Here is a 16870-nt window from a genome sequence, read left to right on the forward strand (position 1 = left end):
TGCGTAATCAGGTAGTTAAAACATGGTTGTATTTTATGTATTTATTTTTATTGAGAACGCAAGAGAATGCCCGTTTACACTGCTTAAAAATACCCCATTGGTAAGTCATAATTATTAAATAAAAAGTCGAAATTATTAGATAAAATAATCATAATTATGAGATTTAAAAAGAATCGAAATTACGAGATTAAAAAATATCAAATTATGTGAGAAAAAGTCATAACTGTGTGATTAAAAGTAAGTTTTTAATCACATTATTATGATTTTTATCTATATTTGTTATAAAATGAAAACAACCTTTTAAATCTCAAAATAATTACTTTTCATTTTCGAGTTTTTTATAATTTTGACTTTTTAAAATCTCATAATTATGAGTTTTTATCTTATCATTTCGACTTTCTCATCCCATGATTTCGATTGTTTTTAAATCTCATAATTATGATTTATGAGATTTATCTACCATGAATTGATTAACGTGGACCCCGACTTAAAATAGTTGAAAAACTTATTGGGGTGTTACCATTTAATGGTCAATTGTACGGAATATGTACTGAACTGTGCAATCTACTAATAAAAGTATCAATCAATCAATCAATGGGGTATTTTTTGTGGCGGAAACAGGCTTCCATACGAACAGTGTGTGTTGACCAAATACAAACAAATTAAGGCGCTTCCAATACATTAATATATTCTCAAGGTTGAGCATTTAATATGAAAAAAAGAAAGTAAGGTAAGAGACAATATATAAATAAATAAAAAGAAGGAAACATTGGTGTTTACTTTAACGAAAATAATAGCTGTTTTTTATCTTTTTATCTTTTTTATCTACCATCTTGCAATATTTTATTACTAATTTTAAAATCATTAAAAGAGAATTTGGGCTTCACTCTAAGAAATTGACATTCGTGTATAAAAAAATAGCTTACACTATTAACATTCCTTAGTAGGTTGTTTATCTTTCATAAATATAATAAATGTAATCTATTTCAGAGTAAATTAGTTAGCAAACTATATGTACGGATTTTAAAGACAATTCAGGAAATGTCCGAAATTGTTGGAACAAGTGCTTTTCTACTTTTTATATCTTGCCAAAACACGTATATTGTTGACATACATTTGTCACCATAACAACCAGCCATGTATATACTAATCAAGGTTAACACCGATTTTGTATTGATTTGTTTCCTGTTTTTTAAAATAATGCTCAAAATAACCAGAATCGAACAGAGTTTTTACTCCATTGCTATGGTTACCCTATGTTTATTATTATTATTTAATTTTTTTATCAAACAACAAAAATACATTTATAATTCACTCAACAGTCAAAGCACTTTCAACAACAAGGAAATAAAACCAAAGTAAATACAGATAGAGTATTAAATATTAATAAATAATAATAATAATAATACAAAATGTAAAACATTTAAATAAAATATAAGGACAAAAAGGGCTACTTAAATCACTCTAAATGTTTTTAACAAATATTGTAATGTTATGGGTTTTTGTACTCTTAATCATTCTCCAAGATTTGATTGATAATTGTAAACCACTAAGCCATTTAGAAAATGTAGCCCATACTTTGAAAACTGGACAGTAATGTAAAAAGAATTTGCCTGAGCATAAAAATGTTGACAAATTGCTATGGTTATGTTGTTCTAGGAAACCTTTGGCCTTAATGCGCATGAGTGCGCATGCTCAGTAGCGTAGCATAGCCCGAAATTTTCCAGGTCGTGCATTTTCTCAGAACTTGTTTTTCTCACATCCTTCTGTTGTATAAAATATAAATTGTTATTTGTTGCTTAATCTAATTCATACACGTACTTTAAAAAACAACAACATTATCTTACCGGAAGGTACAATCCGGGCCAGTCATGAATTTAACGTCATAGGGGTGAGTGACGTCAGACAGGAACCAGCGAGCCTGACAAATCAAGATGGCGTCCCACGGCAGACCAGGAAAGAGATTCCATAATAAATAAAACATATTCGGCTGTAATTGGATTCGAAGCGGCGTACCAATAGGAAACAGAGTCACGTTTGTAAGAGCAAAGTGGAGCAGATACAGGTGAGAGGAATGTTGACATGTTTGGTTACGGGGCGGTGCCGTGGCAACTGTGGAAGTCAGGCCACAAACACACCGCTTATTTTACACCGCTTTAACCATAACTCTTCCACCACTCGCTACTTTGGAGGAATACATTCTCATACCGCCGATAACATTACATTCAGCCGTGTTTTGGTGACGGTGGCGGATTCCGACGAGGCTGCCCAACTCCAGTGTGGGATAGCCTAGCCTGTTGCTAATCAATAAGTTTGGTGTCTCACGCTAATGTTGTTGCGTGTGAAGGCAGGAAACGTGATATAGTGTGTAGTTGACGTGATATAGTGTGTAGTTTACGTGATATAGTGTGTAGTTTACGTGATATAGCGTGTAGTTTACGTGATATAGTGTGTAGTTTACGTGATATAGTGTGTAGTTTACGTGATATAGTGTGTAGTTTACGTCATATAGCGTGTAGTTTACGTCATATAGCGTATAGTTTACGTGATATAGCGTGTAGTTTACGTGTTTTTGCGTGTAGTTTACGTGACGTAGCGTGTTGTTTACGTGACGTAGCGTGTAGTTTACGTGGCGTAGCGTGTAGTTTGCGTGACGTAGCGAGTAGTTTGCGTGACGTAGCGAGTAGTTTACGTGACGTAGCGAGTAGTTTACGTGACGTAGCGAGTAGTTTACGTGACGTAGCGTGTTGTTTACGTGATATAGCGTGTAGTTTACGTGGCGTAGCGTGTAGTTTGCGTGACGTAGCGAGTAGTTTACGTGACGTAGCGAGTAGTTTACGTGACGTAGCGAGTAGTTTACGTGACGTAGCGTGTAGTTTACGTGACGTAGCGAGTAGTTTGCGTGACGTAGCGTGTAGTTTACGTGAGGTAGCGTGTAGCTTACGTGACGTAGCGTGTAGCTTACGTGACGTAGCGTGTAGCTTACGTGACGTAGCGTGTAGCTTACGTGACGTAGCGTGTAGCTTACGTGACGTAGCGTGTAGCTTACGTGACGTAGCGTGTAGCTTGCGTGACGTAGCGTGTAGCTTGCGTGACGTAGCGAGTAGTTTGCGTGACGTAGCGAGTAGTTTACGTGACGTAGCGAGTAGTTTACGTGACGTAGCGAGTAGTTTACGTGACGTAGCGTGTAGTTTACGTGACGTAGCGAGTAGTTTGCGTGACGTAGCGTGTAGTTTACGTGAGGTAGCGTGTAGCTTACGTGAGGTAGCGTGTAGCTTACGTGACGTAGCGTGTAGCTTACGTGACGTAGCGTGTAGCTTACGTGACGTAGCGTGTAGCTTACGTGACGTAGCGTGTAGCTTACGTGACGTAGCGTGTAGCTTACGTGACGTAGCGTGTAGCTTACGTGACGTAGCGTGTAGTTTACGTGACGTAGCGAGTAGTTTGCGTGAGGTAGCGTTTAGTTTACGTGAGGTAGCGTGTAGTTTACGTGATGTAGCGTGTACTTCACGTGATGTAGCGTGTACTTTACGTGACATAGCGTGTAGTTTGCGTGACGTAGTGTGTAGTTTACGTGATGTAGCGTGTACTTTACGTGACGTAGCGTGTAGTTTACGTGACGTAGCGTGTAGTTTACGTGACGTAGCGTGTAGTTTACGTGAGGTAGCGTGCAGTTTACGTGATGTAGCGTGCAGTTTACGTGACGTAGCGTGTAGTTTACGTGACGTAGCGTGTAGTTTACGTGACGTAGCGTGTAGTTTACGTGACGTAGCGTGTAGTTTGCGTGACGTAGCGTGTAGTTTGCGTGATGTAGCGTGTAGTTTACGTGAGGTAGCGTGTAGCTTACGTGACATAGCGTGTAGCTTACGTGACATAGCGTGTAGCTTACGTGACATAGCGTGTAGCTTACGTGACGTAGCGTGTAGTTTGTGTGACGTAGCGTGTAGTTTGCGTGACGTAGCGTGTAGTTTAGCCTACAACACATGTCTCCACCTGCAAATTAACTGAATTAAAAGCAACGTCTCTTCTTATCCTTACTTGTTTTGCTACGGCTATCTTATCTTTACCTTTACGTCAGCGAGCAAGATCTAGCAATTGACCGTTTTTGTGTACAGTAATTTAGGCCCCGTTTACACTAAGGTTATCCAGGGTAAATCCCACCTAACCTTATCCGTGTCCACACACAATAATGCCTCCGTTCAAGACCCTCTCGTGCGCCGGCGCAACGGGACTTAATATGCATGTACGGAAAATGCGCACGTCATAATCACCTCCAGCGATGCTCTGTGCTCAAGTTCTTAAATATAACTTCCATCCATCCATTTTCTACCGCTTATCCCTTTTTGGGGTTGCGGGGGGTTCCTGTGTGGGGCGCGGTGTTTCTGGCGTCACTTCATCTCTGAACTCAGTTTGTAAACAATCGATGAGTCCATACAAAGAGATTCAAGAAATACACAGCGCACTTACCCGTGTAAAAAATTGTCCGAGGAGGGGACCTTAAACACTGGTTTAGTGTGGCTGAAACGGGGCTTAGGCTAAATAATTATTTGTTTAAGAGGTTATCTGGCTTAGTGTAGACATAGCCTTAGAAAGTGATCCTGAATTTTGTTAACCGCTACATGCAAATTAAAAGCTGTTTTTGTTCTCTACACAGCCTCTGATCACATTTACCAGTAGTTGACTACAGTGTTTTTTATTCATAATCATCTTATAGCTCCTACATTACTGTAGTTGAAAACACTTGTCCATCAACCATATTTGGCCCTTATCCACACATGATCAACTGAGCAAGAGAATACAGAATCTTGTGACTATGGCTGCAGGCCAAGGTGGCCAAATCATGTTTTTTCGAAATCTATTTTTTTTTTACTCATGCAGTTTGGGATTTCTTTTTGTTTCACTAAATAAGCATTTATCAATTGCAACTTTTAAAACCACTGCATTTGTAATAAGAAACGTAAATTATTTCCCATCACATGTATTAATGTAATAAAGTTAGAGTACCGCTGATAGTCACTCACACAGTAGGTGTGGTGAAATTACCCTCTGCATTTGACCCATCCTCTTGTTCCACCCCCTGGGAGGTGAGGGGAGCAGTGAGCAGCAGAGGTGGCTGCGCTCGGGAATCATTTTGGTGATTTAACCCCCAATTGCAACCCTTGATGCTGAGTTGTAATGGGTCCCATTTTTATAGTCTTTGGTATGACTCGGCCAGGGTTTGAACTCACAACCTACCGATCTTGGGGCTGACACTCTAATAGTAGTTGCTAATAGTAAAGTGGGTACAAAACAAACTTAAGTACCCTATAATACTGGATCTGGTCATATTTTTCAGTAGGTGTGGAGTCAGATAAAATTTTAGAACTGTCTGCATTACTGTATTTACAAAAAATTATCCCAGCTGGACTCTTTTCCGGGTGATAATCAAGTGAATTTTCTTGTTCCTTTTATTTCCAGATTTGTATACAATGTATTTCACGTTCTTTTCTTTGACTGCAAAGCCAAAATGCGTCCAAATGTCCGATTTAAACTTTGCAGGACTATCCAATAGCTTTAGCTTTCCGCTCTGATCCTTGGTGTTTCCTGCGCAGGGGATTTTGGGAAATGTGGTTTGCTTCTCAGACCAGCTCACTCAATCGTGCCATGACAAAACTACAATGGCGAGTGTCCTCCCAGTTCTCATTTATCGTCACACGTCTCAGGAATATTGTGACAATTCTGAAACCGTAAAACCGCGGTATTTACAATACCGTCACATCCCTAATATCCTTTTAGATGACCTGCCTAAAATTATATATTTGCATTTTTAGGATACATTTGGTCACTTTTTGAAAAGCATGTCATTGTATTATAACAGCATTTGTGAGAATGTCCTTTTTAAAGAAAATTATCTGTGTAGAATGTTTCTGTAAGTGCATAAAAATACATCTGCAGACTGGTAGACAATGATCTCTCTTTCTTGATAAAGTCGGACATTGTGCAGTGAGACCCACAAGTGGATTATGTGAACTCAGATTTGACGCAGCTAAATGAAAGGACTTACATTATGAACAGTGAGACTTAAGTTGTCAATTCAAAACACTGGAGATGCTACTCCACATGTAACCATATCAACATTTAATGGCACCGTTGTTGTAACTAAAATGATCACAAGTATGGTTATTACCGTAAATGTTGAGTGTTCTCCAAAAGTAAGTTTGATTGTATTAAATAAGTAGATACAATCAGGAATGTAACGATAAATGGTAAAAGTGGTAATTGTGATAAAACTCCCGACTGTTAGTGCAACCAACTTAAATTAAAATTACCGGAAAAATTAATTGATAACCACACTTTGATACACTTACTTTGCTAGGTAGCTTTAAGAATATCATGAAAACAAGAGACATTAACGCATTTCCCCATTTAGAAACATCAAACCTGAATCTGAACTATAATCCATTATTGTCAAACAACTGAGATATTCACGCTGAACACAAAGGCTGTGCTGTCTTAGAACAAAGTGATCGATCTAAAAGTGTCCAGTCAAAACCGCCGTAGTCACCTGAACAAAGTGGAGTCGCATGAACGAAGCAAAGTGAACACCCAAGTTGCCTTTACTAAAAAAAAAAAAAAAACTGAAATTTTTACCAATCAACATAGAATAACGTACACATTTTTAAACACTTAAAATAATATGGCTCTTAGGAAGCCAAAACAATATTTAATATTTATTCTGCAAATAAGATATATCGTGTGTCTATTTATTTTACTTATTTAAAAAATACAATTTGGTTAAAATATTTCAAGTACTTTTTCATCACATTCAACAATACCGTGGCTATAATGATAACCGTGATAAATTTGGTCACAGACGTGGTAGAATTTTTTTTTTTGTGTTACATATCCAGGCACAATATACATTCTTGGCAAAAGAAACATTAAATATTTTAATTCTGGCTTCTTAAGAGTCCATCTATCCATCCATCCATTTTCTACCGCTTATTCCCTTTGGGGTCGCGGGGGCCGCTGGTGCCTATCTCAGCTACAATCGGGCGGTAGGCGGGGTACTCCCTGGACAAGTCGCCACCTCATCGCAGGGCAGACACAGATAGACAGACAACATTCACACTCACATACACACACTCGGGCCAGTTTAGTGTTGCCAATCAACCTATCCCCAGGTGCATGTCTTTGGAAGTGGGAGGAAGCCGGAGTACCCGGAGGGAACCCACGCATTCATGGGGAGGACATGCACACTCCAAACAGAAAAATCCCGAGCCCGGGATTGAACCCAGGACTACTCAGGACCTTCGTATTGTGAGGCAGACGCACTAACCCCTCTTCCACCGTGAAGCCATATTATTTTTAGTTAAATGTTTAAATATGCTTATCTTCTTCCATTTTAATTGGTAAATGTCTTAGAGTCTATCTTAATGATAAAGGCAAAATGAATGCTGCACGTCCGGTTCTTGTGACATCACACAGGATCACTTCCTGTTGTAGACACGTCTTTGTCATATCCCTCCATGTATGTATCATCAGTCTTGTCTAAGAAGGCACAGCCTATAGGTTAAATGTGCACATTTTAATATCTTAGTTGCTCAGACAGCAATGTGGTTTTACAAGTTTAGATCGGGGTGTTTCATTTGGATTGGGGAAGGACATTAATGTCTTTTGTATTCATGTTAGCGTTTAAGATAGCCAACGATCAGCGCGCCAGTTTGCTTCTCTATTAAATGAGCACTATCATCGGTTCGTGACTTCATTGAAGCATTGGTGTCAATAACTGTTTTATGATTATTTTAATTCAAAACGATAATACTAACTGTTGAGAGTTTTACCTTGGTTTGTCATTAATACAGTTTATTGTTACATCTGTAGCCACAAGTTATTTCTATAACTAAGCAAATAATAAGATGTCTTTTTTTCCCCCAGTGTACCTAAATGGCTACAAGGAAGTCTGTATCAGATGCATACAACAATGGTAATGATTTGTTTAAACTGTCAGGCTTATTATTTCCGCTCCATTTTTTGATTTCCATGTTAAAACTTACATGTATTGTTGTTTTCGTTTTTGTAATATAGGACCCATCAGCTACCTTGATGATGTTCCCTTCAAGGTCAATGAAAAGTTTCGCTGCCCTGCCAAAGTGGGTCTGCCTGTTGGCTTTTGTTTACCAGAATGCGGCTTTTTGTTGGCAGACACAAAGGTAAGTCATTTATGGATGACGTGGCCCTATATATAATTATGTTGTCCCCTCTAACTCTGGTCATCTGAAATGTTTTGCTAGAAATCCGGCCGGAAACAAAGATGGGCTTAGTTTGAATACAAAAGATAGCAGGTCACTGAAAGCATTGCAATACCAAATTTAAAAAATGGAGTACAGCATATAGCAGGCCTGGGCAGATATTTTGACTTGGGGGGCCAAATTTTAAGAAAAAAATGTGTCTGGGGGCTGGTATATCCATCCATCCATCTACAGTATATACACACACATATGTATACATATACACACACACACACGCACAGATATATATATATATATATAGATATGTATATACATATCTATATATATACATATATATATATGGGTGTGTATGTATATTTATATATATATATGTGTGTGTGTGTGTGTATGTGTATAAATATATATATGTGTGTGTATATATATATATATGTATATGTGTGTGTGTGTATGTATGTATATGTGTATGTATATATATATATATATATATAGATGTGTGTGTGTGTGTGTGTGTGTGTGTGTGTGTGTGTGTGTGTGTGTGAGTGTATATATTAGTGTTTTCCCGATCCGATATTTGGATCGAATCGGCCGCCGATATTTGCCAAAAAATGCGTATCGGCAAGGCATGGGAAAAAACAGCAGAAATTATGGAAAAAAGCAAGAAATACAATGAGGAAAAAGCCAAAAAGTTGACATCAGCCAATAACATAGTTGACGCTGGGGCAAATCTTGCTTTGGTTTTGGACTGAGAGCAGGGATCTTGGGCTCGAAAAGGTTGGTGACCACATCGCTAGAACAACAACACACAAATCTATTCCATGAAAACTGCTCATATGTAAGTATATGGAGAATAAGAAAAGTAAATAGATCAAAAGCAGACTTTTCCAATGTATTTTATGTTCATACAGTACATGAAGTGGTCACTGCAAACTTGACTCTGTCTGTCCTGCTGCTTTCTTTCTTTTTTTCTTGTTGAGGAAATGAATACAATTTAGACATTGTAATCCCCTATGCAAATCATTATGAAGAAGTGTCTCTGCCTGTGTTTGTGTACTCAAAAAGTACTCAAGTTTCCCCAAAACTTATTGACTTCCACTGAGTACACAATCTAGGATTTTTGTCAGTGTAAAAAAATACATGAAAGGAATACTGTTTTTATGAAGTTCTGAATGACTCACATTTCCTGTCACACGTGTCATGTCAACAGTATGACTTTTCTCTGGAAAATCGGAGTGTACGTTGGGGGATTGAACTGGCTGAGGCCCGGGCAGCAGAGGCTCGAGCAGAAGAGGTCACAGCCCAACAGGCGGGCGAAGACTCTGCTCAAGCGCAGGACGTTAATGGTAGCGGAGGAAAGCCACGGTCTGCTCTAGACGACCAGGACCCTCTCCCGCCAGCAATGAACCCTGTTCTGGCAGGACTGAGCCATGATGCTATCCTAACTCCTCTTCCTGCTCCAAGTCTTGGTCCGAGGAAAATCCAACCGAGCATTCCTCAGCCGCATAGCCTCAACCTTGCTGACTTTGAGCGGGAAGAGGACCCCTTTGACAAGCTGGAGCTTAAAACATTGGACGATAAAGAGGAGCTTAGAAACATTCTCCAAAGCCAGCCTCAACCTGCTCCTTCTGTATCTCCACCAGAAGTGTCCCAGCTGGGGCCAACTTCACGTGGAAACAGCCCATCTCCTCCCACCAGCACCAGCCTCCCGGCCAAACCTGGCTTTGCCCATAAACCCAATGGCTTAGTTTCCCTACTGGATATGGACAAAGTTGGGCATCATGGGAGATCAGGGTATGAAGCAGAAGATCGACCCTGCAACATACGCTCTCTAACTTTTCCCAAACTTTCGGATTCTGGTGATTCCGATCCAGTAAGATACAGCCCATTCCATGCACCCATCCCTGCTCCCCGACACAACCTACCCAATGGCAGCCCCCCAATCCTACCAACATCCCAAGTCATTGTTGCCCCTGAGCCGCTCAGCCTTGACAAGGGTGGTGGACCCAAACCGGTGAGAACAAAAACACAATATTCGATGATGAATATTTTCATCAGACTAACTTATTTTCTTTACATTTATTCCAAGGGAAACTCTGTGTCAGGCTCTGCTGGTTTGCCATGTGGAGGGGCCCTGCTTAGCATGACCCCCAGCGAGCGTCAATGTGTAGAAACCCTGGTAGGCATGGGGTATTCCTATGAGGGTGTTCTTCGGGCCATGCAAAGACAAGGGCAGAACGTGGAGCAGGTGAAATAACCCCACCTCTTTTATCACCTCTCTCATATTTCTCAGAATTTTGATGCTTAAGTTTTTGGAGAAATGTGCATTGACCGACAGTATCCATCACATTGATTAGGACAAATACAGGAATACATGTATTTGTGTAGAAATCATGAGTGCACCTTGAGCATCATGAATTGAAGCACAAATTAAGCCAAGAGACATTTTTTGTCATTCATTTTCCTTTATTTAACCGGATAAAAACTCATCGAGATTTAAATCTCTTTTGCAAGAGTGACTTGGCCAAGACGGCAGCAAAAACAGCTTTCATAAATACATAGAACATAAAACCGGAGCAGTCACACACTTTAGTTAGAAGTACTAATTACCTACAACATAAACATAAAACAGGCAATAGACTAAAAAATAATTCAATAAAAACAATTAAACAAGTACAGTGCCCAAAATAAAGTTACTTGAGCCTTTGTGTCGTGTTACAAGTGGGCCTGCAACGTTAACGGCAAGATGCTGGAGTTTGCTGGAATCACTTTTTTTCTACTTGGATTCAATATATTGCAATGATCAATAACCCCCCTTAACTGTACATTTCTGAAGAAGTTGGTCATTATAGCCATTTTAAAGTAGTATCTGTAAAAGATGAAAAGATTGTGCAAAATGAATGTTACTGTAAGTACAATACAGCCATTTTCCCACCAAATAGTACAGTTTGGTTCTGCCTGCTGCAGTACCATTCTGATCAGTAAATCCTCTTCATGTTTGCTCTGGTTGCGTCACCCGTGTAAATAGTGTGATATTATACCATCCATCCATTTCCTACCGCTTGTTCCCGCCTTCCGCCGGAATGCAGCTGAGACAAACATAAATTACTGACAACAACAAACAAAACTCTTCATCTTAATCTGCTGTACATTTTAAATGTTTAATTTTGGTTTTCTAGCGAAACCTTCAAGCAATCTGTAGGCTACGACTTCAACTAGCGCCCTCGAGTGAATGGGCGCTAAAAACTGAAACAGTACAGTTTAGGTAGTTTGAGCTATTGTAAATGCATAAAATGCATCCCGTACTAAATGTAATTGAACATACTTCTTGGTGAAATTGGGGTTCATAGTGTGGAAGTTAAAACATGTTGTCATTGTGCAAGGTACTGGATTATCTCTTTGTCCATGGACGATTGTGTGAGCGAGGCTTCGATGCAAGCGCAGTGGAGGAATGTTTAGAGATGTACCAATGCTCAGAAGAAAAGGTAAGTGCTTTTGGGCCCTTATTGGTCATGTCTACTGGATCATGAATCAAAACGAATCAAATGTTTAAATCCTATGTGTCATTTTAGTTGAACAAACGTCATTTTTCAAAATAGGGACGTGGTGACCGATCAGTATCGGCCAATATTCTTTATGGACATCACAAACCCCATTCCTTCTGGATGACATTGCATTTATTTTAGTCCCCCGTAGGGATGTATACCGAGTACTGGTTCCTATTTGGGTAGGTCCAAGGAGACCAATAAAATTCTGGACTAATGATACAGCTAGCAGTACATTTTTAATCCAGCCGACCGTCGTAATTATTGTGACCGGTTACGCCAGGTCATTCTTTGTTTTGTTTTGTAGGTGTTTCTTCAGTTTTTGGTCTAACTTCCTGTCCTGCACTCTTATTTTGGTGGCTTAATTAAATTATTCAACCCCCACACAATTTTGGTGTTTTAGCAAGTTGGACATTTATTCCGTATTTTGTTTATAGTCATATCAAATAAAGATGTGTCAAATAGACAAATGCAACTTAAATTGTAACACTGTATTTTACAAAATACCAAAAAAGGACATTTTTCTTAATATGTCATTGACAAAATGATTCAACCCCCTAGTTCCATGCATCTTTAGTACTTAGTAGAACAGTAATGACATCCTTCAAAGGTGATACATAAGCTTCTTGCAAGCATCTACAGGTATTTTAGCCCATTCCTCTTGGGCAAAGGCCTCCGGTTCATTCATATTCTTGGGCTTGCGTGCTGCCACTGCCTTCTTCAAAATCAGCAGCGCAAAACCCTGATCAGAACATCTTTCCTTAAAAGAAATTGTTAGGCAAAAAAGAGCAATCAATTGTAAATGATGTCAAATTTTTCCTTTCATCATCAGGCATTGCAGTTTCTTGAGCTCATGTCAAGATTTGGCGAGATGGGATTCAAGCGGGAAGCCATCAAAGAAGTGCTACTGGTCCACAATAACGATCAGGACAAGGCACTAGAGGACCTGATGGCTCGGGCCGCAGCAAGCTGAGCAAAGCCAAGGAAGCAAGGAGTGCAGGGCCTGACTCCTGGTAGTACCCTCCACAGCCCCCTTTCTTCCTGCCACACCTGCTGTAGGAGTGTCTCCAGCACTTCTTTAAGACTGTGCCAAGAGTATCAGTACGTCACAGCAGTGTTTGTTGTCGGTGGAAATAAAGCCAACTGGTACTGCCCGGATAATAAGGAGTGGGGTGGAGAATTTGGGCTGTGGCAAGTTTATATTTGCTTCCGGTTGGAAGTGTTGAGCAGGTGAAGCTGCAGGCCAGAGTTGTGATGAACTAGTCACTCATAAAAGTTGCAGAACAGCTAAGCTGCTCAGTGCACTTTTCCAGTCAGAAGTGCTGGAGGCTTTCTGGAAACAAAGTCCAAAAGGATAGCAGTCAAAAACCAGTCTTTTGAATTTGGATTGAGGATTTTCATCCTAGGTCTTCAAAAATAAGCGATGCTACCTGAACTAGTTCGCTTTTCAACCTGCACTGGAAATAATAACCCCCCCTTGATCCAACTACACCCTGCTGGCATGGACCCACACACACACACACACACACACATCATTCAGATATTTAAAACCTACACCGACACTTTTATTTCAACACATAGTTTGATGTAATGTAAGCTATAATCATTTACTTTAAGCAACTCTTAGCTTTCTTTTCTTTGCACACTGGAAACGTGAATGGCGGTGAGAAATACAGAACAGGCCAAAAGTTTGGACACGCCTCTTTATTTCCATGACTATTTACATTGTAAATTGTCACATCAAAACTATGAACACATGGAGTTATGTACTTAACAAAAAAAGGAGAAATAACTGAAAACATGTTTTATATTCTACTTTTTTCAAAATAGCCACCCTTTGCACTCTTGGCATTCTCTCCATGAGCTTCAAGCTCACTTGTGAAGTGAAAACTATTTCAGGTGACTACCTCTTGAAGCTGATGGAGAGAATGCCAAGAGTGTAGAAAGCAGTAATCAGGGGAAAGGGTGGCTATTTTGTAGAAACGAGGATTTGTTTTCAGTTATTTCACCTATTTTTTTGTTAAGTACATAACTCCACATGTGTTCATTCATAGATTTGATGTAAATAGTTATGAAAATAAATAAAATGCATTGAATGAGAAGAAGGTGTGTCCAAACTTTTAGTCTGTACTGTATATATGTTCATGTTTTCCAGCCACCTTTCCGTGCAATAGAGACACTTCATGTTCTATAACGATGAGGCCCTCTAATTGAAATAGTCTGTTTTGATTTAAGTTCATTATTTGATTCCATCATTGGATCCAAATAATCAGACATGGCTTTTGTTTGGCATATTCATACATGTATTTTTTAAACATGCAATGAGTAATCATTTGTCTTAAGAGTTAATGTTTTCAGTTTCAGCTACCAAAAGTTACAAAATCCCATCTTTTAATGGATGTAATACACAGAAGTGAGCGGGCTGTGGAGATATTCTCTGCATTGTTTTCTTTTACCAAGCCGATGTATTTGTTGTTTAAATGAAGGGCTGATACTGTTTTAACAACTGTAAGGCCTATTTCTCAACTGATATTGTGTCAAACCCCATTTGCCTTGGAAAAAAGCGACCATCTAAATGAGGCTCAAATTGGTCCAAACACCAGCTATGCGTTTAAAAAAAAGCTACATGAACCAGAGTGCTCAACATAGCTAAGCCTCAAATGTCGTTTTGGCAAATCTTGCTTTGTGATTCTAGGAAGTAACAATTTGAAAGCATTCTTCCAATCAATATTCTTCACTTCTCAGTGATTGCTAAGGTCACCATCTTCTGTGGCTCTATTGTACACCCTAATTATCAGCTTTGATTAGACATGTTAATAGTGATGTTCATACCACTGATTTTCTTTCCAAGCTGGTATCAGCGACACTGATATACTTTACAGGCCAACAGTTTAGACACACTTTCTCCTCATTCAATGTGATTTGTTTTGTTTTAATGACTATTTACATTGTAGCTTGTCACATCAAATCTATGAATGAACACGTGGAGTTATGTACTTAACACAAAAATAACTGAAAATATGTTTTATATTCTAGTTTCTTCAAATTAGCTACCCTTTGCTGATTACTGCATTGCACACTCTTGGCATTCTCTCCATGAGCCTCAAGAGGTAGTCACTTCACAGGTGTCATAGTTTTGATGTGACAATCTACAATGTAAATAGTCATGAAAATCAAGATAACGCATTGACATGAGAAGGTGTGTTCTAACTTTTGGCCTGTATTTAAAATATAAACAAAGTGTAGTTAATTAAAATAATACTAACATCAATGAACAGGAACAATTACAACAATCGTAATAAACACTGTTAAATATGTAACCTAACATTAATATTTTTGTACAGGCAAGATTATTTGACACTGTAATGCAGTTACACAGTCTTATTTTTATTCTATTCTTACGTGGGTAAAAAAAAAAAATAATCGGTATGTAATAAAAAAAAAAGCTCAAATGTTCCAACTAATAACATACTTAGTCACCTATAATACAAATGTGACACACTATCTGTTTTTAGGGTTTTTTCAATGAAAAAATGTCAAATATGTCCCCCTCAAACTTTGACTTTTCAGTGTGCGGCTCTGGGTTTAAAAAGTTTGGACACCCATGAACTAAAGCATAGCAAAAGTATCGCTATTTTGGTTGAAGATGTGGAATGGACCCGCACAGCACAACATGTCACACAGTAGCTGTACCACATACCCTGTCTTTCCATTTAGTTCTACATTGTTTTCTTCATGCGTAAGAACTGAGTCTGCACCAGCAGTTTAGTGGTTTCTACAACTTACACCACACAGGCCAATAATTAAAGATGAAGCCAGTTTGTTTACCATTGAATTGACACAATTTGTTGTCCATGTTTAAGGGTTTGCATATACTTCTTTTGTTTGATCACACCAGGAACTGTGTTGGTTCCAACATATCTGCTGATTCATCTTAACCACTTCCTTGATTGTGACTTACAAATGTTCAACTGCTAAGGTCAAGATGATCAAATAAGGAAATGGTTTCATCAAAGGCAATTAAATTCAAGCAGTGAGAGTCTTACTGGTATGATTTGTGATGAACACTCATGTGCCGCATTCTTGTTTTTCCCTCCACTACTGAGTCAATTTAGTCCAAGTGCAGCCAAAACAAGATGATTGTTCATCCATGCCTTTATTCCTTGCTATGAGGCACCCAGTTGCCTTCTTCTCACATTAAAATATCATTATCCATTGTTTTTTTCTGACATTGCAATCCTAACTTTGAATTTGTATCACATTTTGTTAAAAACAATATGCTTTATTACGTGTTGCCTTTGCAAGACACTGATAATGGGAAACTCGAGAGGAAATCTTAGTAATGTTTTAATGACAACAGATACTGTATGTCAGTGGTACCTCACCTCACTGCGGCGCTAATTTTATTTTGTTGCATATTCTACACATCTTCAATATATTTCAAGCATTAGAAAAGAAAAATAACCTAAACATATCACCACTACAGTCTTGTCAACTAAATAAGAACAAACCAAACAGCGTTGTGGCCACTGATTGGCTCAGCCTTAGGCTTTTTTTTTTTGATTGATTGAAACTCGTATTAGAAGATTGCACAGTACAGTACATATTCTGTACAATTGACCACTAAATGGTAACACCCCAATAAGTTTTTCAACTTGTTTAAGTCGGGGTCCATGTTAATCAATTCATGGTAAAGCAGCATTACTACCAAAGCCAAAAGCAGTGAAGTTGTGTAAATGGTAAATAAAAAGAGAACACAATAATTTGCAAATCCTTTTCAACATATATTCAACTGAATAGACTGCAAAGACAAGATATTTCATGTTCACACTGAGAAACTTTAGTTTTTTTGCAAATATTAGCTCATTTGGAATTTGATGCCTGCGACATGTTTCCAAAAATCTGGCACAAGTTGAATTTCCCCCAGGGATCAATAAAGTACTTTCTATTCTATTCTATTCTAAGTGGCAAAAAAGTGAGAAAGTTGAGGAATGCTCGTCAAAGACTTATTTGGAACATCCCGCAGGTGAACAGGTGGGTGCCATGATTGGCTATAAAAGCAGCATCCATGAAATGCTCAGTCATTCACAAAGAGGATGG

General features: G+C 38.7%; 1 protein-coding gene across 1 annotated transcript; it reads left to right on the top strand.

Annotated features, from left to right (window-relative positions):
- The first annotated feature begins 1881 nt into the window (after positions 1 to 1881).
- Positions 1882 to 15999, top strand: ubap1 (ubiquitin associated protein 1). The gene is made up of 7 exons (XM_061874716.1): positions 1882 to 2065; positions 7918 to 7966; positions 8068 to 8192; positions 9436 to 10239; positions 10315 to 10473; positions 11609 to 11710; positions 12603 to 15999. The coding sequence occupies exons 2-7, from the start codon at positions 7927 to 7929 to the stop codon at positions 12741 to 12743; spliced, it is 1371 nt and encodes a 456-aa protein (XP_061730700.1). The 5' UTR covers positions 1882 to 2065; positions 7918 to 7926; the 3' UTR covers positions 12744 to 15999.
- The last annotated feature ends 871 nt before the right edge of the window (positions 16000 to 16870 follow it).

Source organism: Nerophis ophidion, linkage group LG16 (assembly GCF_033978795.1).
Source record: "Nerophis ophidion isolate RoL-2023_Sa linkage group LG16, RoL_Noph_v1.0, whole genome shotgun sequence".
NCBI lineage: Eukaryota > Metazoa > Chordata > Actinopteri > Syngnathiformes > Syngnathidae > Nerophis > Nerophis ophidion.